The sequence below is a fragment of the Hipposideros armiger genome, unplaced genomic scaffold, assembly GCF_001890085.2.
Source record: "Hipposideros armiger isolate ML-2016 unplaced genomic scaffold, ASM189008v1 scaffold_48, whole genome shotgun sequence".
Lineage (NCBI taxonomy): Eukaryota > Metazoa > Chordata > Mammalia > Chiroptera > Hipposideridae > Hipposideros > Hipposideros armiger.
In genome coordinates this window covers 1,382,753-1,397,925 of record NW_017731398.1, presented here as the reverse complement: position 1 = coordinate 1,397,925, position 15,173 = coordinate 1,382,753, and the positions used below count along the sequence as shown (strand labels likewise).

General features: G+C 45.9%; 1 protein-coding gene across 2 annotated transcripts in view; it reads right to left on the bottom strand.

Annotated features, from left to right (window-relative positions):
* The window catches only part of ZNF592 (zinc finger protein 592), a 43,579-nt gene that overhangs the window by 4,560 nt on the left and 23,846 nt on the right, over positions 1-15,173 (bottom strand). For both annotated transcript variants that reach the window (XM_019640057.1, XM_019640056.1), the window contains exons 4-6: positions 12,216-14,481; positions 5,551-5,729; positions 108-284 (exon numbers count right to left, since the gene is read on the bottom strand). In XM_019640057.1, the coding sequence (XP_019495602.1) occupies positions 108-284; positions 5,551-5,729; positions 12,216-14,462 (2,603 nt within the window). In that variant the 5' untranslated portion in view covers positions 14,463-14,481. The remainder of the gene's footprint in view (positions 1-107; positions 285-5,550; positions 5,730-12,215; positions 14,482-15,173) is intronic.

The following is a 15,173-nucleotide window of genomic DNA, read 5'->3' as shown; positions in this document are numbered from 1 at the left end:
TGTCACTAGCCCTGGCCCCCAGTCCATCCCGACAGCCCCCACCCCCACCAGCACCCAAGCCACTCGGCTCTGCCCCACAGGCCTGCTGGCCCTGGAGCCGCACTCACTGAGAAGGTCTATGGGGCTGAGTGGGGTGCTGGGTGGCGCTGTGGTCCGCAGTGCTGCTGGCAGTCTTGAAGGCCATGGGGCAGAAAGCACATTTGTGGAAAACCTGGCAATGTCGCTCCTGGATGTGGCTTTTCAGCAAGGCCAAGGTCAGGTGGACGACCCCACAGTGGATGCACCTGGATGACAGAGGTTGGGGGGGGGGGTCAGATCCAGAGGTGGTGCTGGAAACGGAGGGTTGGAGGGCTGGAACAGAGCCATTCTGAGGACCCTCCTGTCAGCACTCAAGTCTTCCATCCTCCACTCATACATCCTGAGAGCCTGGCTGCTGCCATCTGGCACAAGGTGGTCACCCAGGGCTCCCGAAGCCCAAGGACATGCCTGGTAGAGAAGGGGAGAGAAACCCTTCCCTTCCCTCACTGGCCAGAGGATAGTCTTCTGCAAACCAAAAACCTGAGCCCAGCTAAGAAAAGTTGGTGAGGGTGAAGAGGGAGGGGAATGGTCCAAAAATGATACAAACAGTATCCACTGAACTGTGATACAACTGCAGGAGTCCAAGAGGAATTTCAGGAGGGGCTGCAGAAAGACTGTGCCTTCCCACAGGCTGATATCAAAAAGCAGGGATGGCCACTGAAGAAAAGTTAGGAAATGCTACACTCCCCATAACGACCACATGAAAACAAAGAGCCCAGAGCCTGGGAAGTACTCTAAAGCAGCGCTGTCCAGAGGCAGTGCTGTGACAATGGAAATGTTCTACACTGCCCTATCCGTGTAGTTAGTTAAATTTAAGTTAATAAAAGAAACTGGCCAGTCCCACTGGCCACATTTCAAGTGCTCAATGACCACATGTGTGGCTGCGACCATTCTGGACTACGCAGCTCATACCTGTTGGGATGGCTGTTTGGTGGGGCCATGGATAATGCTTTATTTCTCTTTCTTCCTACCACCATGTATTTTCTGAGTTTTGTTCGGTGAATATATCATTTTTATAATGTAGGAACTGCCTAAAACCATTTTTTCCAAAATTGAGGCCACATTGGACTCTTCTTTCAACTTGAGAATCTCTCTCCATAAATACTGCCTTTCCTTTCTTCAATACATGACCTTCCTCCATGCCAGCCTGCATCTACCCGGCTTCCTAGGCCCTCTCCTGTGTTCAGTCTTCTTCCTGCCCATCAACTTAACACACAGGTCTCCTCTACAGGAGAAAATACCCTTGACCTTCCTTTTGTTGCAATATTGCCTGCCCCCATAACTTGACATCTACTAGGCTCTAGAAGAGAGGCTGTCCCTTTACTGAAAGGAAAGACACGCCCTCACTTAAGAATTCTTTGACTCCCAAATACTTCCCTTCAATTCACTGCATTAGCTAGCCCACTTTCACAATCCACAGAAATCACCACAGAATCCTGACCAGCCTTTTATTTTTCTTCCTTGTGTGTGTGTGTTTGGTGGGGGTGGGGGTACAGAATCACCTTTGAAAACTTACTAGCAATGAGGATCAGCCCACTGAACCAGAGAGCTCCTTGCAATGAACTCTGATGCTTTAGTTTCTGCACACACTACTGACTTAATTATAATTTTTTTCTCTCCTGCTAAACAAAATAGTAACCAACTTCTAGCACACACAAGTACAAGGTATTATGAGGAGAAAAAAATCCACATATTTCCAGATCCATCCAAAGTGGCCGAGTACATCTGATATGTGTAAAGAATCTCTTACTCGGCCTTATTTGTGTTCCTACAGGAACAATATAAATACACGCTTCGAAAATGAGACTGAAAATCCATCCTAGTCACCCAGTGCATACGCTTCAAAGAAACCACTGAAAGTAAGAACATGAAGGTAGAAGAACAGAGGCCGAGCAGCCTCACAGTGCAGCACTGAACTGAGCAGGGTTGACAAGCCGATGAAAAGTGCACGGAAGAGAAATCCAATCCCCATGACACAACTCTTTACCAATTTCTTAAGAGAAAAAGAGGAAACAGACAGTAATAGAATCACATGCTGTGAAATACATGGTTTTAGAAAAGATGAAGACAAATTATCAACAAAGAGCAGACTAGCTTATGCAATTCTAACAATATATGTGTATATAAAATGTACATATATACATTTTGCATAAAATACATATATAATATATATAAAACGTACAGGCCTTTTACATTGTCTTCAAGAAAAAGCAAAAATAACATAAAACAATATTGTAAAACTGTAGTAGAGCTCAATAAATTGGAACATAGGTACCTTTAGAGGATTTATTTTAAAATATTAATACCCACGGAATAGGAGAAAATGTTTACAAATCATGTATCTGACAAGGGACTTGTATCCAGAATATATAAAGAACGCTTACAACTCAATAATAAGACAACAAATAACCCAATTTAAAAATAGGCAAAGGACCTAAACAGGTATTTCCCCAAAGAAGATATACAAATATCCAAAAAGCACGTGAAAAGATGCTCAACACCATAAGCCATCAGGGAAAGACAAATCAAAACCATAATGAGATATCATTTACACCCACAAGGATGGCTATAATAAAAAATCTGACATAACATGTTGGTGAGGACATAGAGAAATCAGAATCCTCATACAGGCCAGTAGGACTGTCAACATGGTACAACCGTCCTGGAAAACAGTCTGGCAGTTCCTCAAAAAATTAAACATCGAGTTACCATATGACCCAGCTATTCTATTCCTAGGTGTATATCCACGAGAACTGAAAATATATGTCTACACAATAACTTGTACATGAATATTCATTAGGAGCATTATTTAGAATAGCCAAAAGATGTCTGTCAACTGATGAATGGATAAACAATGTGTGGCATATACACACAATTGAATATCTGTCATTCAGCCAGAAAAAAAGAATGAAATACTGATTACAACATGGATGAATCTTGAAAATATTATGCTAAGAGCACATATGGTATGATTCCATTTATATGAAATGTCCAAAAGAGACAATCTATGAGACAGAGAGTAAATTAGTGACTGTTTATGGACTGGGTGGATGGGAGGATTGTGAATATAATATTTCTATGTGGGCGATGAAAATTTTCTAAAATTGTGGTGATTTACTGTACAACTATGAATATACTAAAAACCATTGGCTTGTACACTTTAAATGGATGAATTGTATGGTATGTTAATTGTATCTGAATAAAACTGTTACCAAAAAATATATTAGTAAGTGACAATCTAAAGTGTAATGAATACTGTATTAGTGTGTATGTCTTTGGACTTCAAACATAGATCACTGAAGATTTTAACATCAGTTATCTTCAGTAATCCCTCTATAGCTGAATCACAACACGTTCTTAGCTGACATTCCCTAAACTGAACTGCTTTTGAGATACCGTGTCTTTTTCCTCTTAAAGTAAAATTAGGCCTTTTGAGCTTCCTTTGCTCGGCATGCTCCAAACTCTTTGGAGTGTACTTTCTTTTCTAATAATGGCCCTGAGCCATTCTCCACTGTTCGGGCCCGCTTCCGTTGCTTTGAAATGTATTTTTTCTTCTAATAATCTGTCCTTTTCTCACTTTAAAAAAAAAAGTAAAACTAAATAATTAGAAGGTCAAAATGCTATTTATTAATCCATCTGTGCTATTGGAAATTTCTTGGGTTCAAAAATGTAAGTGTTGATTGCATTTATATTGGATTGGATTGGATTTTGGAACAAGCAGCATACATGTAAGTCGGAGTTAGAAAGGTATTTTCAAACATTACAGGATGCTGTAAAAACACACATCAGGTGTTTGGTTTAAAAATGTAGCCTGGGATGCTGCCAACCACTGCTCTTCAGCAACATGGTAGCAAGCTTTGTACAACCCTGTCTCTGGTTATTTTGTTTCTCATGCACTTTAGATTCTCCTTTCCCTATGACATGCAAAGAAATTAGTATACATTTGGAAATGTTTATACCAAGATAGAAACCTGGGAGTCATCACTAACCCTTTTCCATCTTCACCCCTGGCTATAAGCTATCATCAAGCCCTAATGCTTCACTTCCTGAATCTCTCTCAAATCTACTTTCTTTCCATCCCCACGGCCATGCCTGAGCTGAAGCCCTCAGCAACTCATCTGGACTGTTCCACTTACCTCTCAGCCAGTCTCTAGTCTCTCCCTTCCCTAATAGATATGTTAGCTTCCCAGAAACAGATCTAACCAGATCACTGCCCTGCTGCAAATCTTTCTGTAGCGCCTCACTGTCCTCTGGATAAAAACCAAATATCTACCAAGGAATAATAAGTCCTGGTCTCTACCAACTCCTGGTCTCATTCTCACCACTCCTCCACATTCATCTGACCCACCTCTATAGAAATGCTAATCTTCCTGTAACCACTTTGGTGTGTGCTGGTATCTCTGCCCACAGGCCTGCCAGAGATCCTCTCCCCCTTTCTTCTGCCTGAAACCTCTTAATATCTCCTGTATGGAGTTTTCAGGACCATCCCTCCACTCTGAGACTTACCACTCTGAGTTACAATGACTGTGTACATGTAACCTACCAGACTGAAGCCCCCTCGAGGGCAGGGGCTGTGTCTTAATCATCTTTGAATTTTGAGTGCTAAAAACAACAATAATAAGTACTCAAAAAAGTGTATTATGTGAACTAAATCAATACATTTTTTTTAAAAACCAAAGAGAGAAAAAACCTTACTAAATTTGGGCAAAAAAATAAGTTTCACAAGTGAAAGTAATAAAGTAAAACATGAGAAGATGTAGAAACTCCCAAATGCAGTAAATCAGTACAGGAGACCTGATTGGGTCAATGTAAAAGTTACAGATCAATGTGTTTTGGAGGGAGCCTCCCTCCCCCTATTTTGATCTTCTTCCTGAAAATGACATCTTATATATGTTTGACACAATGGAGGAGATTCAGTCTAAAATAGAGTTTTCTTGGTTTTACTATGAGGCTGGTCATTTTTTCCATTATCGGGTTTGCTTGCTCCTCACAAACTGACAAAAACTAATCAACAGGAGGAAACTAGCACCCTTTGAGTTTGGAGTCTTGCAGCTCTTTTTGTTAACAAAAATTGAGAACATTTCAAAGTGCTGCAATTAGTACATTTATTACTGAAATAGTACTTTAATTTGCCAAACACAATAACATTGCGAGCAAATTAAATTTCTATATTTTAAAAAACCAAGCTGACAAAGTGAATGTTATATATATTCTCATCTCTCCCAAACCTTCCCCTTCAAAGCTATTTTTTCAATGTTTAATTTTATTAACTCTGAATTCTTTTCCCCCTTGCTCTTCTTGTTCTCTGGAAAATAAAACTGTCTATCCACATACCAATCAATGTGCTTGCCTCGTTAGGCTGGAGGCCAGGACTCTGAAGACCAAAGTTCAGTCTGAAACAAGCTCTGGCCCAGGAGAGGGACCCGCTGCTGGGCAACCCCAGGACAGGACAGCGAGCCAGGCAGCACCCACCTGTAGCCCACCTTGCGGGCATAGTGCAGGCAGTTCTCCTTTACGTGGGTCTGGAAGTAGGCAGAGCGACAGAGGGCCCCACACTCTGGACAGCAGTAAGGGGACTTGTGTGTGTGGATCCGCTGGTGGGCACAGAAACTGCACTGGTTGGGCAGCAGCATCTGGCACACCGGGCAAGTCTAGGAAAGAACACCAAGAAAGCAGTTCATGCAGGTGCCATGGGCCCGTGGCTCTCCAATCTCAGCTGCCTGGCTTCCTAGGACACGGGTCAGAATAACCCCTCCCCCAACCATTCTCTTTCCAACTCTTAGGTTACTTGGATACCCCAGACCTCATTAAAAGTGTTGACACTGACACCCAAGCAATTACCTCTCACCTTATTCATCGGAGACAGACCTGACCCTGTTTTCCCAAAGATTAGTCCTGCTCTAAGACTGAGTCTTTCTTCCCTCTGGCTTAGCAGAGGACCAGCTTTTCCTTTCCAGGGGCCTAAGGCACTTCTTGAATCATAAGACCTCACTTCACTGCCAGACCTACCAGGGCCTCTCCCTGGATCAGCAGAGGTGGTTTCTACTCAACACCGCTAGTGAGATGGTTCAGTGACTTCCAAAGGGGACTGGAGCCTACCCTGACTGGCTGCAGGAGTCCCCAGGGCAGACCGACTGAGAGGTCTCGCCAGTTTCCATTCCCTCAGCCCTGTCTGCCCACACTGGGTGGGTAGGGGGTTCCCTGAGCCACAGCTGACCAGATGCATCCACAGAAAAGGCTAGAACAGGTAGCAGCTCCTTTGCTCCCAGCCCCGGGACAGAACCAAGGGAAGACAAGTCCTACAGCCAGACTCACTGAAGCTCTAAGGGGCAGAGCCCACACAGAGGGGAAGCAAAGGGCTGAGCTGGTGCCCGCATCTGGAGAAGCCCTGCTTATTAAAGAGGGGACAACTGCGCTGCTCACTGAGGGGGCACTGACCTGGGGTCAGAGGAGTAGTGCAGAGGGACAAGTTGTGAGGGAGGACAGGAAAGGATCTCTGCTTTAATCAGCAAAATCCAGACTGTGGGGCCTCTACAGGACAAATAAATTGCAAGGAAAAAGAAAGGGAGGGAGGGAAGGGGAGCTTACAGATTTAAAGAGATTTAAAAGAAAATTTCAACAATTGCAATGTATGTATAGCATTTATTTTGATCCTGATTCAAGCAAGCCAAATGTAAAAAGGAATGAGATAATCAGAGATATTGAACACTAACTTAATGACATTGGGACATTTGACACCTGATATTAAGATTTGATGATGAGAAATTATTAATTTTGAGATGTGATATTATGTATATATTACCTTTTAGAGATACATACTGAAATATTTACAGATAAAATGATGCTGGGATTTATTTTAAAATAATCCACTGGAGGGCCGGCCGAGTGGCGCGTTGGTTAAGAGCTGGCTTGGGACGCCAGAGGGCCCCGGTTCGGATCCCACATATGAGGGCCAGTGACACTGCCCTCTACAGCTAAGATGCTGAACAACAGCTCAACCTGGAGCTGGGCTGCCGTGAGTCGCCGGCGATGGTGTAGGCTGCAGCCCCTGTTGCAGTGGGTTGCCATGGGCTACCGTGTGTAGCCAGCAGCCACCGTGAGCGGCTGTCCAGAAGCCGGCGACTGATCTGCCTCGCCCGGGAAGAGCGCAATGATGGTGCCAACCTGGGCCAGTGAAGCAACGTCCTCCACAACTAGACTGAAGAACAAAAAAAAGGACAGCAACTTGTCTTGTTCCCCTTCCCCCAATTACCCAGTGCTGTTCCCATCCCCCAATTCCCCAATAAAAATCTTTTAAAAAAAATAATAAGTAAAATAAAATAATCCACTGGAGGGGAGGGGTAGGTAAGAAAATACACAAAACAAGATGGGCCATGAGTTGGTAATTGTTAAAGAACGGTTCATTATACCATTCTTTCCACTTTTATACATGTTTGGGACATTCCATAATAAAGTTTTTTTTTTAAGTATTACTTTAAGTGCAGAACAGTAAATGAGCATGTTCTTTTGTGTAAATAATATCACATACACATATGCTTATATTTGCAAAAAAGGAGCAATGGGGCAATAAACAAAAAGTGAATAAAAATTGCTTATGGGGAAGGAGGCAACAGGGTTAAAAGGAGAGGGATGGAAGCAAGGCTTCTCTGAATGTATCTTGTTATACATTGTTTTAACTTTGGAATCAAATGTTTTACACAATTTAAAAATACTCTGAAATTAAACTAAATAAACAAAGGTATTCCCTAAAAATTGAAAAACAGAAACAAGTAACCTAACTATATATCAAGTACCTATGTATCAACCATGTAGAGAAAAGAATTGCTCCCAGTGACCTATCAGTTTTTTTACCTATACCTCCTTAATGTGATACATTTCAGGAAGAAATGCAAATAAGCATTTCTTGTTACATGTTCCTCATGTTACAAATAATATTGGTTTTGATACTTTGAAATTGGTGTGTACAAGAGAGTGTGAGTGTGAGTGTGTGTGTGTGTGTGTGTGTGTGTGTGTGTGTGTGTGTGTGTGTGTCTAGTAGGAAAATCTTAGGAAGCAAGATTTTCAGTATAAAATCCATTACATAAAAACTCTATGATCTTACATTTGAATACCAGTATAAAATCATGACATTTCTTTCCTCTTTTTAAAAATTTATATTTCTTGGCTGTGGCCACTGAAGAGGCCTAAAACCAAAGATGTAGTATTGAGCATCTCCGTGGCCTCTAAATACCATTCCTCACTAAAAGCAGCCTGGAAAAATGGCTTATTTGCGGTTTAGCACAAGAAATGTGCCCAGGACATCGTGTTGAGGCTGAAAGTAAGAAGCTTCTCAGGCTTCATGGGACACGTCAAATGCACACAGGAGTCAGCTTGAAGGGGTTCCCCTTGAGCAAAGATGGGATAACCTCAGCATCCAAAAGAGTGACTGAACACATAAACATACTAAATATATAAAAATCACTGATTTAATCATAGTGCTAAAACTAAAAATAATGGGAGGGGGGTGTTACCTGACATCTGGCTACTATTAAAAAAAAAGCAAATATTGGTGAGCACAGTCATTGGGGGAAACAGCATGGTTGTTCCTCAAAAAATTAAATATAGAACTACCACATGACCCAGCAATTATATTTTTGGCTAGTATATACTCAAAAAAATTGAAATCAGGGTCTAAAAAAGGTATGTGTACAAACATGTTCATAGCAGCATTATTCACAATACCCAAAAGGTGGAAGCAACCCAAGTGCCAATCAATGGATGAATAGGTAAACAAAATGTGTTCTATACACACAATGGAATATTATTCAGCCTTAAAAAGGAAGGAAATTCTAACACATGTTACAACATGTATGAACCTTGAGGTCATCATGCCAAGTGAAATAAGCCAGTCAGAAAAAGACAAGTACTATATGAGTCCACTTATATGAGGTAACTAGAGTAGTCAGATTCTTAGAATCAGGAAGTAGAATGGTGGTTGCCAGGGCTGAAGAGAGGGGGCAATGGGAAGCTGTTGTTCAATGTGTACAGAATTTCAGTTTTGCAAGATGAAGCGTTCTGAAATTGATTGCTAAAGCGTGTAAATGTACTTAATGCTACTGAACTGTACACTAAAAAAATTGATTAGGATGGTAAACGTTATGTGTCTTTTACCACAATTTTAAAAAATAATAAAGAGGGACTCTTAAAACACTCTTTGAGATTGTTAGGGCATCAATTCACTGCCATGAAAGCTGTTAACTAAGGAAAACAAAGTATGGTTTTATCCCATTTTCCAACATAAGCTATATTTCAGGGTAACCAAACAGCCCTCATGGAAGAGGGAAAGATAATTTATACAGAACCCCAGCTAATAAACAAAAATAAACAATACAATTAGAAAAACACCTTCCTGCTGACTCAAGCAGTGATTATTAACAGATACTAGAATCGCTGGGTAAAATAGGGAACTTTACAAGGAAGGGGGGCCAGAACACCAGCACCTAGAAATCCTGCTAAGTTTAGCATCATTAAACTGAGACAATCAGGCACTTTGTGCCTCCCTGAAATCATGAAATATGAAGAACACAGTACTCCCCCTCCTCAACACTGAGCCTGCATCTAATCAAGGCCTTATCACTAACTTCAAGTCTACAGATAAAAGATGGGATATAGAAAATCAAGTTAAATTACATGAGGAAGCAATCCATCAAACCCAAAACTACCCTGGAAAGTTCTCAGGAAGCAATCAGTTAGACCCAGAATCATGCTGGAAAATCCTCAGGACACATGACCCAGTTTCTTCAACAAATCAAGGACATAAAAAAAAGGGGGAGGGGGGTGTCTGATGGGGTGTAGTAGGATGAGGTTCTGCTCTAGATGGGAAGTTTAAAAGACTTAACAAACAAATGTAAAGTGCAGTCCAAGCTTGGATCCTGATTCAAAACAAGCCCAACTGTAAAAATGACCATTTTTGACATGAATGGGAAAACTGGATTACGAAATTGTACTAGGAAATACTAAGGAATTATTATTAGTTTTGTTAGGTGTGATAATGACATTATAGTTAAATAAAAGTTTAACAACAAGAAGAAACAGTCCCTCTGTCCTGACATCTGCCTAATAGGGTGACTTGGAATGCAAGGAGCAGGACCCCTCCAGCCACTGCAGAGGGAGGCAGACCCAGGTCAGGACAGACTCCCAGGATTATGACAGAAGGCCCGAACATGCTGTCCTGCAGTCCCTACGCTAGAGTAGAGCCCCGCCCCATCCGTCCACTCCTGCCCTGGACATGGCCTGACACCAGGGTACTGTTTCGGGAAACCCAAGTCCAACAGCCATCAAGACTAAGTTTTGATCCTAGAGCTCAAGCCTTAGTCTTCCTCTGAGACTCAGAGGCCACTTTTATCAGCAGGAGATGTTGAGGGATTAGAACTAGGCTGAGAAGCCTGACAGCCTTCCTGGGTACTTCCCCTCCCTTTCTGTCTGGGGGGCCACCTTGTCCGGCTCCCTCTTGAAGAGAATGACACAGAGAAGATGTAGGATGACGAGGGATCCTATACCCAGACCCTGCTCAGATTTTAGAAGACAGACAAGGAACAGTGTGGGGTAAAAAACAGGCCCAAGGCATCAGACCTCCACTGGCAACGGTTCTTATCATATGACTCAGAGGAAGCCATCCGGGCCCAAGTCAACCATGCTGGTACAGCAAGAAGACCTGAAAAAAAAGTCGGTGGCCATACTCCCCGACTCATCAGAAGGATAATACAAACAGAAACAGAGAAGGTGAACATGAGAGGCAACAGCAGCCCTATGGCACCTTTTGGGGCTGCAGAAGCCACACAGTCCCCCAAATTCCACCTCTTGTCTCTACCCCAACACTCCCAAGGCTGGCCTCACTCCCGACGACTCCCTGTTCCTCAAACGCAAGTGGCACTTTCTACCTGAACCACTGCCTCTTCCCCTCCTTCGTGCACCCTCATCCTTTCTTTGCAGGTCCAACTCAAATGTCATGTGTGGCGTCACAGTAAATGAGTCCCCCTAAGGCACTCTCTGCAACAATGTTGATAAGCCTGTTCCAGCCCCACTCTCAGTCTGTGCACACTGCAGAGACTGTTTGGGTGGGGAGCCCTGCCCTGGCTGTGCCATCGTGAACTCCAGAAGGAACAGTGCAATGCCCTCCTGCTGGCACCCCTGAACTCAGCCCAGAGCCTCTGTGCACACAGTGGGCACTTGGAGCCCACGTGCGAAGCTCATCGGCCACCAGCAGGTGTGCAGGCCCCTGCTGAACTACAGTAAAAGGAGCTGTTTTGCTTTCATCCCAGGCCTCTGCAGCCCTGGCTGAGGGAGGCTGGGTGAGGGGGCAGGCTTGGCCAGGCCATGAAAAGGCTCCTTGCACCTGCAGGAGAAGGAAAAGAGCCTCCTGAAGGCCCACTTCTTCACAAGACCCTGCTAACACAGACAGCCACTGACACAGAGGGTGCCAAAGGGTGTTTTCAGCACAGATACCTTTTTTTAAAGAAAGCCAGATCTCATCAAGCATAACCAAGAATGGGAACAAGCAGATAAGCACAGCTGCTTTTCTAGAGTATTGAGAACAGGGAGGAAAGAAAGAGGCCCACATGTCAGTCTGTTCTCCTTCCTTCCACATCAGCCCTGACACTGGCCCTATTGCAGTTTTCAAAAGGATTCTGCACAAAAAGCTGTCCACTGCGGACAGAACAATGTAGTAAAGGCACAGTTCTTAAGACGTACAGCCAAGGTACTGGGCAGTGTCATGTCTACCTCTGCCCCTGAGTCCCTTGGGGACCTTCGAAGACTGCACTGACACCTGCCAGAGACCAGGGCACCATCCAGGAGAGACCTAGCCCAGGCCTGACACTGGGCCCAGAAGGCCCACTGGAGTGGGAGCTCCACAAATACACTCACTAAATCTCCATGGTCTCCCTTCAGTTGTTGTTAGGACGCTTTTCCCAGTAAAGACCAATTTACCCAGTAAACACTGTATACTCAAGTGGGTCGCTAACCCACAAGCCAGACATCGTGTTCTAAGACTCATAAGATGCCACCACTGCCCCCATCAACAAGCTTTTCCGTCCTTGCCCAACGTGGAGCCCGTGTGAACCGAGGCCTAACACGGGCCCACAGGAAGGGCCACTTACCAGTCCCTCGGTTTCCTCAGACGTCCTCTGGAAATGTGCAGCCATGACCGTGTGGTCACGTATCTGCTTATGACATTCGAGACACTTGATTCCATGCCGGATGAGCCTCACCGGGTCTGGGTAGAGCGGCAAAGCCGGAATGGTGGAGCTGGCATTGCCGGAAGAGGCGCCATGTTTCGGGGAGGGAGGGGGAGCCGGGGCAGCCGGGGCGGAGGGGTTCGCAGGGGCCGTGGGGGCAGCGGCGGTGGAGGCTGCGAACATCTGGTCCGCAGAGATGGGCTTGACGAGCAGCTGCGAGCACTGCATGACGAGCCCCTTGCTCTTGTGCTCGCGTGCATGCCGCAGCAGGCTGCACTTGTTGAAGAAGACCAGCGTCTGCGAGCAGAGCGTGCACAGCACCTCGATGTGGACGCTCCGCCGGCCGTAGTGCTGGCTCAGGCTCTTCTCTAAGGCGAACGCGTCCCCGCACTCCAGGCAGCAGTAGCCACTGGCTGGCACGTGGATCCTGCTGTCGGCAGGCGGGCTGAGGTTTGGCGCGTACAGGGGCACTGGGTTGGAGCTGTGGAGGACCTTGTTAAAGACCTCCACGACCAGGGGGGCGGCCTTCTTCACCTGGTGGACCAGGGGCACCGACATCTGCGTGAGCTGCGGCTGGCTCCGCCGCTGCGCGGAGGACTTGGCCGTCACGGATGCCGCCACGCTGTGGGGGACCAGGTTCAGGTTGGCCAGGTGCACGGCTTTGGGCAAGAGGTTGGCAGGGGCCGGGGTGGCCGCCTGCAGGGAGGTGCTCTGCTGTTGCTTCTTGCTCGCCTGCGAGCCTGGGGCAGCCCCCTTGGGGACTCGGGACCCAGAGCCGCAGCTGGGAGACGAAGATGCACTAACCTTCGTCAGGCTCTCCACCCCTTTCCTGTCACCCTGGGGGCTCCCTGAATTTGTGCTCCCTTCGGGAAAGTGCTCTGCTGCAGGTAGGGCAGTGACCTCGTCCTCTGGCACCTCACTCGGGGCCTCAGCCATGATGCTCCCCAGAGGTGACCCAATGGGGGACTTATTGGGATCATCGGGATCTGGCAGGATCCTGGTGACAGTCCGTTTGATTTCCCCCGATGATGTCTTAATGGTTTTGATTCTGACTTTGGGAATTGCTGGCGGGGAGCTGGCAGCCACAGAAGGGGAGCCTTTGCTGCTGCTGTCACTGCAGATGCTCCGAGGGCTGTCCGATGGCTTGCTATTTTTCCTAGTGGCCTCCAGAGGGCTCCGGGGACTCTTTGGTGACTTGGGCATTTTGGGGCTGCCTTTGGAGCCCTCTTTAGTGGACCCTAAGGGATCCTTTGTGTGGCCAGGCTGATCCTCCTTGTTGACACTGGCGACTCTTTTGGCCTGCAGGGCCACCAAAGCTGCAACGCAAGAGGACAGCTTGGAATGAGCTGGCTTAAGACGCTGCCTCGGGGGAACAGACGAGCAGGCACCAAGCTCCACAGTGAGCCCCTTGCTGGGGTGGCTGTTGAACTCCAAATCTTCCCCGAAGAAGCGGCTGGCATCCAGCTCCTTGTGAGGTTCCCCTGCCTTCTGCCCGCCTCGCTCATGTTCCTGCTGACTCCCCAGGGGCAGGGGTTCTGGCTTGGGCTCGTTCTTACAGAAGTGATCGAACATATTCAGCTCCGGGACTGGAAACTTGGCCAGAGCCTCCAGGACTGGGCCCCCGACAGGCCCACACCCAGGAGGGGTTGGGAAATAACTGTCAGAGTGCTTGGGCTTTAGCCCACACCCATTATCTTTGATGGCATCCTCAGGTTCCGGGCTGGAGATTGGACTGAACTGGTTAAAGGTCGGAAGCGGCTCTGACTTGGAAGGCTCCAGCTTGCCCGGAAAACTCCTGGCACTGTCTCCATTCATGAAAGTGGAATCAAACTTCCCACAGTTGTGGCCCAGGTTGTGGGCCTCTGGAGGCAGGTCCGAACCCCGGAATCCATTGTGTAGGAGGCTGGGAGCAATGTGGTCTTTCTCTGCTTCGAACGACTCCTGGCGGCTGGTGTTCTTGACAATGACACTCACGGCCGGCACATCTGAAGCTGACCCTGAGTGAGACAAGGACACACTCTCATCCATACACATGCCTGGAGGTTTGAGGGGACTCTCATTCTCCTCGCTGGGGGTCTGGATGGCCTCCTTGGCATCGAGGCTGGTGGGGTCTGGGATGTCAAAGGCAGCCAGAAGGTCATCAAAATCTGGAGTTTTCATATCCCCCATGGCTAGACGCTGGCAAGGGCTATAAGAGAAACAGAGAACAGAATCAGTGATCACCAGGGTCCTACTGCCCTCAGCCCAATATCATCTTCATCGCACACTCATGCAAACACACAGCCAGCACACTCATGCACAAACCCCCGTGCTATGGGAAGTCACGGGCCTGTGTAAAAATCAATCATTCCGCCCCTTAAAAAGGTGCACAGCTCAGCACCTCCTTTCTTTAGAAAACTTCTGATTCATTTATCTGACTTGGCTATAAATTCCACTGATTTACTCTTCTTAGTAATCATCAACTTTGTATAACTTTGGTTTTTTGCTGCATGAAATTCAATCAAATTCAAAAATGATTTGCTATTGCCAGGATTTATGCTGTCTCATAAATACACTTAAAAAGTATATTATCCTCTAAGTGCTTTTTCTCTTTAGTCAGCATCGATTTTGTTCCTTAATTTTCACCCTAAAACTGTTATTGGTTGGTGAATGGACCCCTGAACCTGAGGGGCAGGGTGACTCTCAAAGCACACAGTTACGAATTGGCCAGGGAACAGTTTTGGAGAAGCCCTAACTTTTATTTTAGCTTAATACACAAAGAAAAGAAAATCCACCTGTTTCCTTCCTGATTTGGAGAAGCAGAGCTGCAGAACTATTACAGCAGAGGAAACCCAAAGCCCTTCCCTTAGGAAATGACTACTACACCCACTTAGTGAAACA